This window comes from Lissotriton vulgaris, chromosome 8 (assembly GCF_964263255.1).
Source record: "Lissotriton vulgaris chromosome 8, aLisVul1.2, whole genome shotgun sequence".
Lineage (NCBI taxonomy): Eukaryota > Metazoa > Chordata > Amphibia > Caudata > Salamandridae > Lissotriton > Lissotriton vulgaris.
Genome location: NC_141696.1, coordinates 424102913 through 424118893, shown reverse-complemented (window position 1 = coordinate 424118893; position 15981 = coordinate 424102913). Strand labels below are relative to the sequence as shown.

Sequence of the window (15981 nt, the reverse complement as noted above, 5' to 3'; positions counted from 1 at the left end):
CTCTGGGCACGCCAGGGAGTACAAGCTAAGCAATCGTAATCTAGCTGACTGCGAGTGGCATGTGCACCTGGAGGTAATGTAAGGTATCTTCGACCTCTAGAGTATACCTTGGGAAGTTTTTGTGGTACTGCTCTAACTGCTGATTGATGCATCTTGTGTGCTCTGGAGCTCACGCCTCAGGGCTCTCTAGTAGACCGGTTCTCTCTTTCGTGGAACTCCGGTTTCACATATGCTTTTCCATCTCAGCTTCACCAAATTCTAAAGGAGGCCAGGAGGTACCAGCACAGCTCATCCTAATAGCACTGAATGAGCTTAGTAATTCTGGTATCTCGATTAGCTGAGTTGGAGGACCTGCTGTTTCAACAACAAGGCAGGGTTCAGTATCGCAACATCCAAAGCATACGTACTTGGTGATTGAATGGAAGCAGCTGAGCGGCTTTGACCTGCCTGTGGAAATTTTGGATGTGAATTTGGGTACTCGTCTAACTCCACAGTTGTCTATTCTTGCTGCTGGCCAAAGTTTTTGCTGTGGTGCAAGGAATGTTGAATCTATCTGCTGCTGGCTAAGCTTTCTAATGAATTTGTACTTGCTCTGTCTTTGGCCCTGCTAGGCTTTCTTGTGGCCACTGTAAAAGGTTACTTGTTAGGCCTTTTGGTATTCCTTTGTTTGCCTGATCACCCCTCTGTTCAAATCACTTGTTGTCATGCTTTTTTGAAAGTGCTAGCATATGTTTCCTCTTTAGCCCTTTTGCGTAGTGGTATCTTATCTTGGTTCTTAAATTCTTAATGTGCACACATTTAGAACCCATCTACAGTTCTTTGAGATTACTGACCATTAAGGACGTTTTTTTCCTTGCAATCACCTCTGTATGTTTTGTCAGGGAGCTACACGCGCGGTCATGCTGCCTTCTTAGATCACCTTCTTCCCTAACTAATTGTTGCTTCTGACTTAGGCATCCTTACTTTCTGTAAGTGGTTTCACACGCCCATGTGGGGCAGTCCAGTTTATTGTTTTTTTTAGTTTAAAACGTTCTATGTTAACAGACATTTTTACTTATCTGTAAGGTTACTTCAACCTTTCTTTTTTTTTTTACAGCCAATAAAAAAAAAAGATTTTTGTAAAGTAAGATATTATTACCATACCAAACTATGTCACCTCAATCTTTCGATTTTTCACTAAATATATGTAACTGACTTAAATTAGAATAATCCTGCAGTGTGTTTCTGGCTATGTAGAATCAGAGTACTGTGAGTAATGAGTAAAAAAGCTTTCTATATGACTGATGGGAATCTGTCAAAATTTGATGTTTTTATCATTTCTGATAAACGCTAAAGGAGAGTTTAGCCAAATAAAACCAAAATCTTAATTGCAAACTTTTGCTTCCTACAAACCAATAGAGAAGCATACCAATATAGATAGTCAAGAGACTTTCACTAGTACAAAATAATAGCATTCATTATCCCTCTTATTATCAACACATTGATAGTGTTCTGGAACAAATGTCCTAGAAAGGTGAAATTAAGATATATCCCTTTTTAGGTCTCGGCTAGTGTAGGCTGCGCATGCGCAGTCTCGCTAGCGAGATCTTATGTCTTGGAGTAGTGAGCTTAAGACCCGCCCCTCTTCTCCATTGGCTGGCCTCCTAAACGGCGGCCAGCCATTGTAGAAGAGGTCCAAGTGATGTCATTCTTTGTATCTAAGCCCCGTCCATTTCGGATGGGGGGGGCGTGTTTTTTTACTTTCTTTCTCGGCTGTAAACAACAGTCAAAAACACGCAGGTTTCCCTACAGCATGGGCTCTGCTCACACAGTAGAACCTGCGCCTGCATTTCCTTTACACAGGGCGTCGGATACTACGCTTGATTATGCGGGCGGGAATGTATTTGTGGTTCCGTAAATCAGATATAGAGAGGCCTTCAATTGAATGGGAGCCGCCCTTGCATGCCCCCACCCCGCACTGCAGGTGCTTGCGTTACGCGCAGTCCGTGTAACAGGAGCATCTGTGTGAGGGGCCCGGCTCCAGGAAGATTTGATTCTGTGAGGAATGGCTGGGAATCACACCTCCCGTCTGGCCGCCGCCCCCGCCCCTCCTGGAAGTCAGGACGCGCAGCAGGCGGCGTTGGCAGCGATGTTCCCACACTTAAGAGTGTTTTATTTACAGAGATTAAAGCCTGCCCTTTCCACGGGCGGGAGGGGTTGGCACAGCGCAGAGTTAGTGCAATTAGAAGGAAAACGCACATTCCGGTGCCCTGATAATGTCACTGGTGTACTTTCAGTAATCGGCTTTGCTTTAAACGGGCAAGGCCATATCAGGTACGGATTGTCTGTTAAGTGTGTGTGTGTGGCTCTGTGTGTGTGTGTGTGTGGCTCTGTCTGTCTGTGTGTGTGTGTGTGTGTGTGTGTGTGGGGGGGTGTGTGTGTGTGGTTGTGTGTGTGTGTGTGTGGCTCTGTGTGTGTGTGTTTGGCTCTGTGTGTGTGTGTTTGGCTCTGTGTGTGTGTGTGTGTGTGTGGCTCTGTGTGTGTGTGTGGCTCTGTGTGTGTGTGTGTGGCTCTGTGTGTGTGTGTGGCTCTGTGTGTGTGTGTGGCTCTCTGTGTGTGTGGCTCTCTGTGTGTGTGGCTCTCTGTGTGTGTGGCTCTCTGTGTGTGTGGCTCTGTGTGTGTGTGTGTGTGTGTGTGTGTGTGGCTCTGTGTGTGTGTGTGTGTGTGTGTGTGTCTCTGTCTCTGTGTCCCCTAATACTCTCTACTACTCTCTAATGCTCACCTATTGCCATTGTAAATGACAATACCATTTATTTTTGTTTAAAAAAAAAAAAAAATGAAAAAATGCCATTTGCAATGCCAATAGCTCTAACTTTAACAAAGCTGAGGCCATTGCATTGTAAATGCTTGTTAAAAATGTAACAATGACTTGAGGAGAAACACTTGTTCAATAGAGAGCTTACCAGTTGTTTCCAGCAGCTTTCTCTGACTCAGATGCACACTTTAAGGTGTCTACCTGTTGTTTGAAAGAAAGTCTAAGTCATGTGCCTCACTATTGAATGCAGTCTAGACTGCAAACCCTTTTTTCATGATAACTGTTAGTTTGAAAATTGTACTCCATAACCTTGAAATCGAGGTGTGTGTTTAACAGTACTTTCAGTGACCACTGTGCTTTTTCCCCCAACTCTTTCCCTAGAAGGCGATTCAGTGGAAGGGAATTTGCACCCCACAGCCATGATGTTATTGAGTACAGTGAACCTCCTTCAGACCCTCTGTCTGTCTTCTGGTGTCCATGCGGAAGTCATGCAGAATGATGCGACCAGAACCTTGTGTGGATTAATGCGAATGTTGGTGGAAAGTACCACAATTGATAAAACAAGTATGTAGCATACTGTCCACTATGGCAGCACTTGCACTTCTACTTTTATTGTTTCAGTGGTGTTCTTTGTTTGTATTTACTATTAGTTTACATATGATGTAGATAAGATTTTTAAGCGTGGGTGTTAGTTGTATTGAGTGTATTTAAAATGTGCTTAAATCCATGATGTCCTTGCGCTCGAAGAATATATGTATAATGTATGTATAAACCATTTTATAGCGCGCTCTGTTACTTGTGAGTATCCTGGCGCGGGTACAGGAGAGGCAGACAGCAGAACAAAAAGAAGGCATCTTAGCTTACACTCTTGAACAAATGAGTTTTCAGGTGTTTTTTGAATTCAGACACTGAAGGTATAGAACGCAGATGTAAAGGGAGAGCGTTCCAGGCCCGTGCCCCGATCACAGAGATCGATTGACCACCGAGTCTTGCTCGTTTGAAACGGGGAAGGTGCAATTTGAACAGAGTGGAAGATCTGAGGGTGCGTGCAGGGACATATCTGGTGAATCTCTTTCTCAGATACAGGGGGCCTTGATCGTGAGTAGCACGAAACGCAAGCACCAGGGATTTGAACAAAATGCGTTGAGCAACCGGAAGCCAGTGGAGCGTGCGTATCTCTGCACGGACGCTCTTCCATCTAGGGATGTTAAATAATAGACGGACAGCCGCATTCTGGATAATTTGCAGGCGTTTCACCAGATAGGCCGGAATGCCACTGAACAGTGCATTCGCATAGTCCAGCCTTGCCAAAATAAGTGCCCGAGCAACCATCTCCTTAGCATCCCTTGGGAGCAAGGGGAAAAACTTGCGGAGCATTCTCAGAGTGGCAAAGCAGGTGCCTGTGAGTTTTTTTTATATGGTCCACGAATCTGAGATCCTCTGAGAACCAGATACCAAGGTTTTTGGCAGGTCTCCCCATCTCCTTCGGACTGGGAATGTTAGGAGGCCACAGAGTGTTTTTGAATGAGGGGGGGAAGGAACCATAGAAAAGCACTTCAGATTTTTCTTCGTTGCATTTCAGCTGGGCCTGTGTTAACCAGCGGAATACAGAGGACAAACACAGATGAACTGCCGACGTATCCAAATTGTCGTCTGGCCAGGTGAACAGCAGTTGGGTATCATCTGCATACCCTATGATCTTAGCCCCAAACTGTTCTGCCAAATAAACCAAGGGGGTTATATATACATTAAACAGTAAGGGGCTGAGAGTAGACCCCTGTGGGACCCCTGTAAGCAGTGGTTTGGGCTCAGAGGCGTGAGGAGGCATCCAGACCTGCTGGGTCCTGTTAGAAAGAAAAGAGGACAGCCAGTCTAAAACAACCCCACCCATGCCAATGGCCGACAGCCGGCGGAGGAGAAGCTCATAAGGGACGGTATCGAATGCGGCAGAGAGGTCCAATAAAATTAGGACCGCTCTGCCGCCTCCGTCTAGGCAGTCCCGAATTGCCTCGGTCATCTCCACCAGCGCCGTCTCAGTGCTGTATGCAGCCCTGAAGCCTGATTGGGCAGGGTGGAGGGCATTGGAGGCTTCAACAAAGCTCTCCAGTTGTTGAAGAACTACCTTCTCACAAATTTTCGTGAGTGCCGGTAAAAGGGAAATAGGCCGGTAGTTTCCGGGAACCGACGCATCCAGTCCTGGTTTTTTCAGAAGCGGCAGCAGTTTAGCTTGTTTCCAAACTGAGGGCACCTCCCCAGCGGCCAGGGAGAGATTAACTATCTGCGTGATCTCGGCGCAGACTGTTTCCGCCACTTCCGAAAGCACCCGGGCCGGGCACGGATCAGCTGGAGAGCCAGACTTCAGAGACTGGAGGAGGGGGAGAACAGTGCACTCCGCAATTTGCGCGAAGTTCGTAAGCTGCTGTCCCGGACATGGACCTAAAAAGGGACCCAGGTCAGCTGCAAGGCAGTCGGCGGGCAGAGCCGCTAGGAGGTCCTGCTGAATCCTCGCAATTTTAGTGATAAAAAAGGTGGACAACTCCCTGCACCATTGCGCAGAGGACGGGAGGGAAACAGCATCAGCAACCGGGGACACAAAGCTTTTAACAATAGCAAAGATCTCTCTGCTATTGTTATCCGCCTTGGCGATGCGCCCTGCATAGTAGTTCCCCTTAGCTGCTTTAATGGCTGCATAATATTCCTTCTGGGTGAGCCGTAGAGCGGATTTAGCCTCAGGGTTTTATCCACATCTCCACGCTCGTTCTAATTTTTTGCACCCCAGTTTCATCTCTCTCGGTTCAGGGGAGAACCAGGGTTGAGAGGGAGAGCGCCTGACTCTAGTCAGCGTGGTTTGCTTAGTGGAGGCAGTAGCCGCCAGCCGAACCCATTCATTAAACTCGTGGGTCGCAGCGTCCAGAAACATCTTAAGTTTTGGGCGAGTTCTGGACAAAGCCTGCCTAAACGCGGGCACATTAATCTTTTGAGGATGACAGATGGGAGGTGGGAGGCTTGGTTCTGCCATTTCCCACGTAAACCTGACCAGATCGTGGTCAGACCAGGTTGTTTTTTCCACAATCACGGACTGAATGGGAAAGTTGGAGCAAACCAGATCGAGCAGATGACCACCCGCATGGGTCGGGCAGTCACCCATTGTTTGAGCTGAGCAAGCTCAAGGATTTCACCGAGTTTGTGGGCTTCAGGGGAATAAGGAACATCCATATGAATATTTAGGTCGCCGACCAGCAAGATCTTGGGGAAGCCTAAGGCCCGTGGCACTATATATTCTTCTAGGGAGTCCAGAAAGTGATTCGCCTGGCCCGGGGGCCTATAAATCAAAGAACCACCTAAGGTGAAAAGGGGGGAAGTTTTTATAGAGAAATGAAGGACCTCACCCCCTACATCCGCAATCGGAGGCTCAGAAGCGAAGCTCCACCCTTCTCTAAAAACAACTGCTAATCCCCCCCCTCTGCCCAGGAGTCGATCTACCCTAGCTATCTTAAAACCCCTGGGGACAGCAAGTTCCACACTGGGAGCGGAAGTACTGGTCATCCACGTCTCCGTGAGGAACAGTACCTCCAACTGGCCGTCTACCAGTAGTTCATAAATATCAGCGGCATGCCTTACCGCAGATCTAGCATTGATCAGTCCCGCCCTAATGTTGGAAACAGTGGCGTTATTGACTGAAGGTGGGGGGAGGGAAGGTTGGGGGTGAAAACCACAGTTAGGGCATTTGGCCAGAACACCGTCTGGAACCGTACGTGGGCAAGGCAGACCCTTAACGGGGGGAGCAAGTCTCCGAAGATCGTTGCGAGAGTACTTGCGTTTCTCTAACCAGGCCATCCCCAAAGGTCGCTGAGCAGCGTGGCTGGCCCTGGGCCCGTCCGGGGCACGGACGGGCCCTCCTTTGGCGCTCCTTCGGCGCGCAGACGGCGCGCCCGCTGCGCGCGATTGCTGCGCGCCCAGTGGGGGACCATTATTTAACACCCAAGCCCCTCCCCGAGCTGGACCGCTACCTCCCGACCAGCCAGGGACCGGGCCTCACTCAAGATGGCGCCGCCAGACCTGGCCCTCCACTACAATCGGCACAGAGCAGCCGCGGTGGAACAGGGCACAGGGGAACCGGGAACTCAGTGAAGGAATTAAAAACGGGTGCAATTTGTTTTAAAAATACATACAACACAATTATTCAATTCAATTGAGTGTAAAAGAGCAAATAGTATACTGATAGATACTACTACCCATAGAGAACTCACCCTAGAATACTCACCAGGAATGAGAAACTTTTTCTAGCAATACTCCCAGGCGCTACTGGTGATGTTATGCAGTTTTGCAATGGTTCATACCACCCCGGAAGTGACGGAGTGGAGTTGTACATAACTGCCACCATCTGCATCCAATCTGAAATTCCGCTCCCAGATTCTTTGGCCTTCCTAAGACTCCTAAAACATAATACAGTGTCCCCTTCTAAAGTTATTGGTTTCAAAGCAGGTCGTGACTTTAGAAAAAAAGATATAGGTCACAGACACGCGTGTGGTGCATTTGTGGTTTTTGGGCTTGGGACATGACTCGTAGTTTTGCAATAACTATGCCCTCATGCACCCGAAGGCAATCTGAGATTGAGACATGAACTTGTACATCACCAAACATAAGAATAATATGCATGTCATAGACTGGGAGGAGGCAATGCTGCAGATTTTGTACTCCCTCTGGCAAGCCTTTGGGCCTCAATTAATCAGAGAGGCCCTAAGTCGGGTTCAAGATAGTGGGTCTTTGCTGAGTGCCTTCTGACCCTTTACGACCCCTTCTGGGTCCCGTCCTGATTCCAGTAAATATTATACTCTGGCCCCATGACCTGCAATGAGCAGTTTTTTGTCGAAGCTGGAAGAGGATCTGGTGCTGATTCCAATGCCTGGATGTGTTCCACATGTTTTTCGGGAGGTATACACAACCGTCTCATGGACTTTGCCTTGGAGCGTTTTATGGGCAATAGATCCAGTGTGCGATCCCTGCGTCAGTTCAGAAAAGTCATAGGCTACTCCATGGCTGGCATTGAGATGGCAAGAGTCACCCCAAGTGCTGCAGCAGTAGACATCCCTGGCCGGGGTCATCGACATGCTAGGAAACGCGCAGGCCAGCACTCACAAGTCCTCTCATTCTCCTTCACTTGCAGCAATGGCCACCAAGCTGCTTTAGTTTTCCCAGGGCAGCACAGTCCCATCATGAAGGAAAGGGGGGGAGGTGTGCGGGTGGTAGGGGACACATGATTCAGTATTTCTTCCTGTGGTGGCAATCCATCATGTCCGACAGATGGGTCATACAAATTATTCAGCATGCCTATGCCCGTCTTTCTTTTTGCTCTGCCAATTCCCCTCCCGACTGACTAACTTTCAGAGCAGCTAGCTGAGAGGGTTTGGTGGCATAGAAAGGGAAGAGGGTTGTTACACTCCTTATTTTCTTGTCGAAAAAACCAGAGCCTTCTGATCTATAATGAACCTGGTCTCCTGAATGCTATCTTGCTGAAGGACAAGTTCAAAATGCTCATGCAGGCCCAGATCTTGGCTGCTCTGAACTTCGAGAGCTGGATGGTGGTTCTTGGATCTTCAGGACGTGTATTTTCATATATCCATCTTGCAGTCCCACAGACGTTATCTCTGTGTTTGCAGATTTCAGTCAGTAAGTCGAAATGGAGATGTCTGGCTTGTTTTTGCCCATTTGGGTGGTTGTAGCTTTCTAAATCTGAACATGTAAGCACTTGCCTGTACTGTGCCTGACTAATAAAACCCCTGCATGACTGTGCATACTTCCTCCTACATTTTAGTTTTTCTTTCCTCTTTCCTACACTTCACTGAAATGAAGAATCTGAAAGAAACAGGTTAGTGTTAGATTCCTTACCATAGAATATCCCCAGGCGTCAGATTGGATCCGGAAAGTTTTGCGTAGCAGTACCCCTGCGCGTCGGTAGGCATCGACTGCGGCTCCGCATCAGTCGTCGACGTCGGTGCCGGGATGATATCGTCGGAGTACTTAGACTCCGCCCTCGCGCGCTGATGTCAGTTCTTCTTTTATCCGCGCCAGCAAGCGCAGATCCGGAAAAAGCAGTATTTCTTAATCATTTTTTGACAAACTTTTTTGATCTTTTTTATCCTGTTTTGAGTCGTAAAGACTATTGGTGCCGGTAGGGATGCCCGGCTTCAAGCCCTGTGCAGTTTGCAGCCGACTGATGTCGGTTACCGACCTCCACCGCTGGTGACTGTATTGCCTTGGGGCTGACCATGACGACAAGTCGTGCCCCGACTGCCGGGCCTTGACGTCGAAGGCTGGGCGGGAGCGGTCCCGTAAGCTCCTCGAGCTCCAGCAGTTGGCCCGCGCCGTTCACTGTCCAGGTCCAGGAGGAGGTCGAAGGACAGGTCGCGGGGCCACAGTCATCGAAGCTCGGCGAGTCGACACCATTCGTCGGGCTCCAAGTCCTCAGGTAAGAGGAACAAGAAGTCGAAGAGACAACATCGCTCTTCAGACACCCCACCCGACGCTCGCGCGATGCGGCTGGGGATTCGGGCGACACCGCCCACGCGGCTTCGCCGGAGCCGCAGGCGCCGCAGCCAGCTTCATGCCCGCCGGTCCCTGTGCTGAACGCGACGCCGGAGGAGATCGATGCCTTCCTCATCGCCATGAGGTCGCTCTCTCTTCCGTCTGGTCCCGCTGTGGCACCTTCGGGCCCCGCGGCCCGACTGGTAGCCCAAGCGGGCCGGGTGCTTCGGCCCCGGCGCTGTTGGGTGCTTCGGCCCCGGTGCCGTCGATGACTTCGGTCCCGACGCCGCAGGGCCCCACCGGTTCCGCATCCAGGTCCGGGTCGCCGCTGGTTGACCTTATGACCCCTCTGCCAGCGCCGACCCCCAGGGTGTCGCCCCCGACGCCGTCCCAGAACAACGTCGTCCCCGGTCCCTCCCTAGGTCCAGATCCGGCGTCGGACCGGGGTCGCTCGACGCCGCACTCGACGCCAAGAGAAGAGCAATTCTTCTATGATCCGGCCCCATCTTTTGAACCCCATCTTTTGAACCTGACTATCAGGAGATTGGAGGCGAGGGGGATTGGGAGGGGTATAAGGACCCTCTGGCACGAGAGTGCCAGTCGTTTCAGGACTGGGCAGTGGATCTAGGGGAGGCCAGTGGTTTGGACACTTCGCCGGACACTGGCTTTGTATCCCCTCCAACCGTGGCTACGGAGGAGGGGGCTGCTTACAGCGTGGTACTGATGAGGGCGGCCTAGACCTTGGGTCTTGAGCTCCCCGTCGCGGCCGTGAGGACTAACCTCCTCACCGTGGTCCTTAAACCGCAGGCAAGCTCTTCGGAGCCTCTGTTGCCGTTTAATGAGGCCATATGTGACGTTCTTTTGGGCACCTGGTCCAGGCCCGCTACATGTCCCCCAGTAGATTGGAACGTGGTCGGGCGCCACCGCCCATCCCCGGGCGACCCTAGCTTCCTGTCCACCCACCCCACCCCGAGAGCCTGGTTATCCAGGCCTCTAACTCCCAGACGGCATTCCCAACTGCACCACCTGATCGGGAATCCAAAAGGTATGATAAGTTCGGTAAGAAGCTGTTCTCCTCACTTAGTTTGGGGTTGGGGTCGGTCAACACCGCTTGCCTTTTGGGCTGTTACTCCCACTCTCTGTGGGACACGGTCGCGGATGTGCTGCCAGCTTGCCTGGAGGAGGCCTGGGTCAAACTCGCTCAAGCTTTTGCGGGAGGGCGGGATGCAGCACAGTATTCTATCCGATGTGGACTGGATACCACAGACTCGCTGGGCATGGCGATTTCCACGACGGTGGCGGTTCGCTGCCATGCCTGGCTGAAGTCCGCCAACTTTTCAGCTGATGTCCAGAATTCCCTCAAGGACATGCCGTTTGATGGCCGTCGCCTTTTTGGCGACAAGGCAGACAGTGCGCTTGAGCGTTTCAAGGACTCCAGGGCTACGGCCAAGTCCTTGGGCCTGTCGGGCCATCGTCACCAAACTTCTGCCTTTCGTGGCCAGAAAGGGGTGCCCCCTCACGTCCTGCCAGCCACGGGCCGCAGACTAACATCCAGCGCGGCGCGGACGTGGTAACCGCCGCGGTGGTTCCAGGGAACAGCGGCAAGGCCAGTCCCCATCCACGCCCGCAGCATCCGCCTCAAAGCCTTCCTAGTCCGAGCTTTCAGAACCATTCGACGCCAGTGGGGGCAGGGTTCGCCATCACCTCCTCCACTGGGGCTCCATCACATCGGACAGGTGGGTCCCTCAAATCGTCCCTAGGGGCTACTCCCTCCCCTTCGAGGCGGCCCCTCCAGCCGTGCCACCGCAGTACCACCGCGTGTTGGCGATCACTTGCAACTTCTGCAAGAGGAAGTTACGGCCCTCTTGGCCAAGGGGGCCATCGATCGCGTTCCTGGGCCAGAAGTAGGGTGTGGTTGTTACTCCCACTACTTCCTAGTTCCCAAAAAGGGAAAAGGGGGCCTACGCCTTATCTTGGACCTGCGGAACGTCAACGGCTTCCTCCGGAAGGAGAAGTTCAAGATGCTGACTTTAGCTCAGGTCTTAGCTGCCCTAGACCCAGAAGACTGGATGGTAGCGTTAGACTTGCAGGACGCATATTTTCACACCCCCGTCCTGCCGACCCACCGGCGTTACCTGCTGTTCACGGTAGGCCGCGAGCACTTCCAGTTTACTGTGCTCCCCTTATGCCTTACCAGCACCCCTCTTGTTTTCACGAAAGTGTTGGCGGTGGTCGCAGCCCATCTGCGCAGATTAGGGGTGTCAGTCTTCCCCTATCTCGACGACTGGTTGTTGAAGGCAGGCTCGCCCCAGACAGTCGTCAGCCACCTCCAGACTATGGCCTACCTCCTACACCGTCTGGGGTTCTCCATCAATGTGCCGAAGTCACACCTGTGGTACAAAAGGGGGTGGTGATGGACAGAGCATCTGAACCAATCCAACACTCGCACCCAGTCAAAAGATCTGGGTTTGATCCATCACCGTTCTTTAGCCCACTCTGCCACCCCAGTTCAGACATGGCCATATGCAAATCAGTCTGACCCTGTGCCTCATGGGAACAGTCCAGCCCGAACTGCCAAGCCATGCTTTGCCTGGACCGGTAACAAGCTTACGAGCACGGGTTTCTGGCATTACAGCCGTCTTCAGCCCAGCTTGCTTGAATCCAGTGGCAAAATGAGCAAGGGACTCGCGTCTGAGCATACCCTAACACACTTATGGCGGCCAAAAGCGGTACAAAAGGGGGTGGTGATGGACGGAGCATCTGAACCAATCAAACACTAACACCCAGTCAAAAGATCTGGGTTTGATCCATCACCGTTCTTTAGCCCACTCTGCCACCCCACTTCAGACATGGCCATAGGCAAATCAGTCTGACCCTGTGCCTCCAGCCCGAACTGCCAAGCCATGCCTTCCCTAGACCGGAAACAAGCTTCCGAGGACCGGTTTCTGGTATTACAGCCGTCTTCAGCCCGGCTTGCTTGAATCCAGTGGCAAAGTGAGCAAGGGACTCGCGTCTGAGCATACCCTGCCACACTTATGGCGGCCAAAAGCGGTACAAAAGGGGGCGGTGATGGATGGACCATCTGAACCAATCAAACACTCACACCCAGTCAAAAGATCTGTGTTTGATCCATCACCGTTCTTTAGCCCACTCTGCCACCCCACTTCTGACCCTGTGCCTCATGGGAACAGTCCAGCCTGAACAGCCAAGCCATGCCTTCCCTGGACCGGAAACAAGCTTCCGAGGACCGGTTTCTGGCATTACCAGTTTACCGTGCTCCCCTTCGGCCTTACCAGCACCCCTCTTGTGTTCACAAAAGTGTTGGCGGTGGTCGCAGCCCATCTGCGCAGATTAGGGGTGTCAGTCTTCCCCTATCTCGACGACTGGTTGTTGAAGGCAGGCTTGCCCCAGACAGTCGTCAGCCACCTCCAGACTACGGCCTACCTCCTACACCTTCTGGGGTTCTCCATCAATGTGCGGAAGTCACACCTGTGTCTCTCTCAGAAGCTCCTCTTCATCGGAGCGGTTTCGGTTTTATCCTTCCGAATAGCGGGTTCGGGATATTCATGCTATGATTCCGATCTTTCGGCCTTTATCCCGAGTCTCGGTCAGGTTGAAGCTGCGGCTTCTGGGGCTGATGGCTTCCTGCATCCTTCTGGTGCATCACGCCAGGTGGCGGATGCGGGCTCTAAAGTGGGACCTGAAGTTTCAGTGGTCTCAGCATCAGGGCAACCTGTCCGACCACGTCCTGATCTCGGAGGACACTGTGAGACAATTGCAGTGGTGGCTCACGGACCGCGATTGGGTCAACGGTAGATCCCGATCTCTACCCCAACCGGAGCACGTAGTGGTGACTGATGCGTCCCTCCTGGGCTGGGTGGGGGCCACATGGGAGAGGCGGAGATCAGATGTCTCTGGTCTCCGGTGTAGTCCCGGATCCATATCAACCGTCTGGAGCTGCAGTCGATCCTACTTTCACTGAAGGCATTCCTTCCCTCTGTCCGGGGAAGTGTAGTGCAGGTGTTCACGGACAACACTACCGCCATGCGGTACTGCAACAAACAGGGCGGGGTGGGGTCTGGGACCCTTTGTCAGGAGGCTCTGCACCTCTGGCAATGGCGTTAACACCAGGCCGCCACCCTGGTCGTTCAACACCTGGCAGGTTCCCTGAACGCCAGGGCGGACAAACTCAGCCGCCGGTGCATGATGGATCACGAATGGCGTCTGAACTCGGACGTGGCGCAAGGCCTCTTTCAGCGATGGGGAGAGCCTTGGTTAGATCTATTCGCCACTGAAGAGAACGCGCAATGTCATCAGTTCTGCGCGTTGGAATTTCCAAGACGGCTCTCTCTCCGAGACGCTTTTCGTCGCGAGTGGAGCTATGGTCTATTGTACGCCTTTCCGCCTATACCACTTCTGCCCAGAGTGCTGAAGAAGATCAGGCGTGACCGGGCCCAAGTCATCCTTGTGGCTCCGGACTGGGAGCGAAGGTACTGGTATCCCGAGCTACTCAGTATGTCAGTCAATCCCCTGATTCGTCTGCCTCTTCACGAGGACCTTCTGTCGCAGCAGCAAGGGACAGTCCTCCACCCGAACCTGTCCAGTCTGCACCTCCATGCGTGGAGATTGAGCGGCGACAGTTGAGGCCATTTGACTTGCCTCCTGCGGTCTGTGATGTGATTCTGGCAGCCAGGCGTCCCTCCACAAAATCGGTATATGCCTGCAGGTGGAACAAATTTGTGGCATGGTGCACAGCAAAGGCTGTGGATACCATTTCAGCCCCCTTTTCGGAGGTTCTCCTCTTTCTTCTTTCTCTTGCCCAGCAGGGCTCTGCTCTGGGCACTATCAAGGGCTACCTCTCTGCCATTTCAGCCTTTTTAAGGATACCTGATCAGCCTTCTCTTTTCAAGTCCCCTGTTGTAAATAGATTTTTTTTTTTTTTTAAAACCTTTATTTGACATTTTCAACCAGATACAAACACGGGCCTACAACCCCCAGGGCTGGCCGCTAAGCAATTGCAACGCAATATTATGATCAAAACTTCAGACCCAGCCTCCCGGGGAGCATAGTCGCTACATCCACAATGCGCACTGGTTGGAAGACATATCAAATTGGGAACAGGATACAAAAGGTTTCATTTTATAATATAAAATAGAAGGATCAGGTGCCATACAATATCTCAAGCTATGAAGAGGGGCGAGCGAAATAGCAGTGTGTCCACAGGTAATTCGTTTTCAAGTAGGTCAGTGGCGTTAAAGCAGACGACACCCGGATAAACAAGCCTACTATTACGGTTCGCGCCAACATTTATGCCCGCCCCGTGACCCCGAAACATCGCGAGAGTTGAGGCACAGATGTGAAAGCAGAGATGGACCAAACAATAAACCCACTACGCTGACCCGGAAAAAGAGAAAGAAAAGGCCAAAGAAGATAAGAAGAGAAAAAAGGCCATAGAAACAAAGAAAAAACAAAACTTCCATCCCCCCGCCCCCCACCCTGCACCCCTGCAGAGGACTACGGCCTACCCCCCTAGCAGCGTGCCTGTCGCCCAAGAACCGAAACCCGAAATATAGAAGAAACAGGGAAAAAAAGGAAAAGAAATTAAACCCCACCCGAAGAGGGGAAATGGAGGGGGGCTTTATTCAACGCACTCCCGGTCTCTCGCCCCCGTCCTAACCCACCCCGGACTCCGTTAATTCAATAAAACAATCCCGTTAACCATAATACCACAATGAACAACCCAGACAGCAATCTCAGCCTTGGCCCCGTCGATTAAATTCGCTGAGTCCTTCAGGGGAAGAAAGCCCCGTCCTCAAAATGTCAAAAGGTACACAGAAGTTAGCAGAACAGGGGTCCACAGATGAAAAAAGAACACGCAGGTCCCAAATTAGCCGGCTGGTACCAACGATGCCCCTCCCCGTCTCCGAAGCCAGGCTTTATCCCATCCGCCATCTTGATAGAGCGACTGGGGAGGGGGGTCGACACAGTCCAAGACAGTTCACGGTACCAATTGCAAGGATCCGAAGTGGGGACAGCATGTAAATGTTCCGACAGTTGCAAAACCGGGGATTCCAACGGATTAATTGAGTCACCAAGCACAGTACTTTCGGGTAGCTCCACTGCGATAGGGGCAAAGACAGCTTCCAGCGCTGGGTCTAAGTACGCCACCGGGGCGTCAATCGAAAGGCGGGCTGGCCGCCGGGTCTCGGGCGTCAAGTCAGGATCCGGTCTCAATCCTTTGATTCCATCCGCCGCCAACAACAGGCTGCAGGTCTGGGCTTTAACAGTCTCCTGAAGTGCCACAAGAGCCTCCAGCACCGTCCGCAATGACGGGCCACTTTGAGCCTGCTCCGTCAGCCTCCATTTTTCCTCAGGCATGGCGTTCCCCACAGGAGAGGCGCCTTCTCCGGGGGAAGATGAGGCGGAGCAGGAATGAGCCATGAGAGACAGACTGGTAGCGTGCAGTAGCGCGTAGTGAGATTCCAACCCAAGGGGCACAGGCGATATGAATGCCGGACCCCTCGTCCGGGACCCCCGCGACACAGCGCCGTGCGTCACTAGTCACCTCACCTCCTATAGAACACCAGGCAGCAGATGGTAGCAGAGCAATCCCAAAATTCCGAATGTTCCAGAGACCGGACCCAACCGCATTCAACAGTCCG

The 15981-nt window shown here is 51.9% G+C and overlaps 1 protein-coding gene across 5 annotated transcripts in view; it reads left to right on the top strand.

The window, feature by feature from the left end:
• HERC2 (HECT and RLD domain containing E3 ubiquitin protein ligase 2) overlaps positions 1–15981 on the top strand; it is a 1676463-nt gene that overhangs the window by 550844 nt on the left and 1109638 nt on the right. For 4 of the 5 annotated variants that reach the window (XM_086934185.1, XM_086934187.1, XM_086934188.1 and 1 more), the window contains exon 38: positions 3176–3358. In XM_086934185.1, the coding sequence (XP_086790311.1) occupies positions 3176–3358 (183 nt within the window). The remainder of the gene's footprint in view (positions 1–3175; positions 3359–15981) is intronic. The other variant, XM_086934186.1, reaches the window with a different exon arrangement.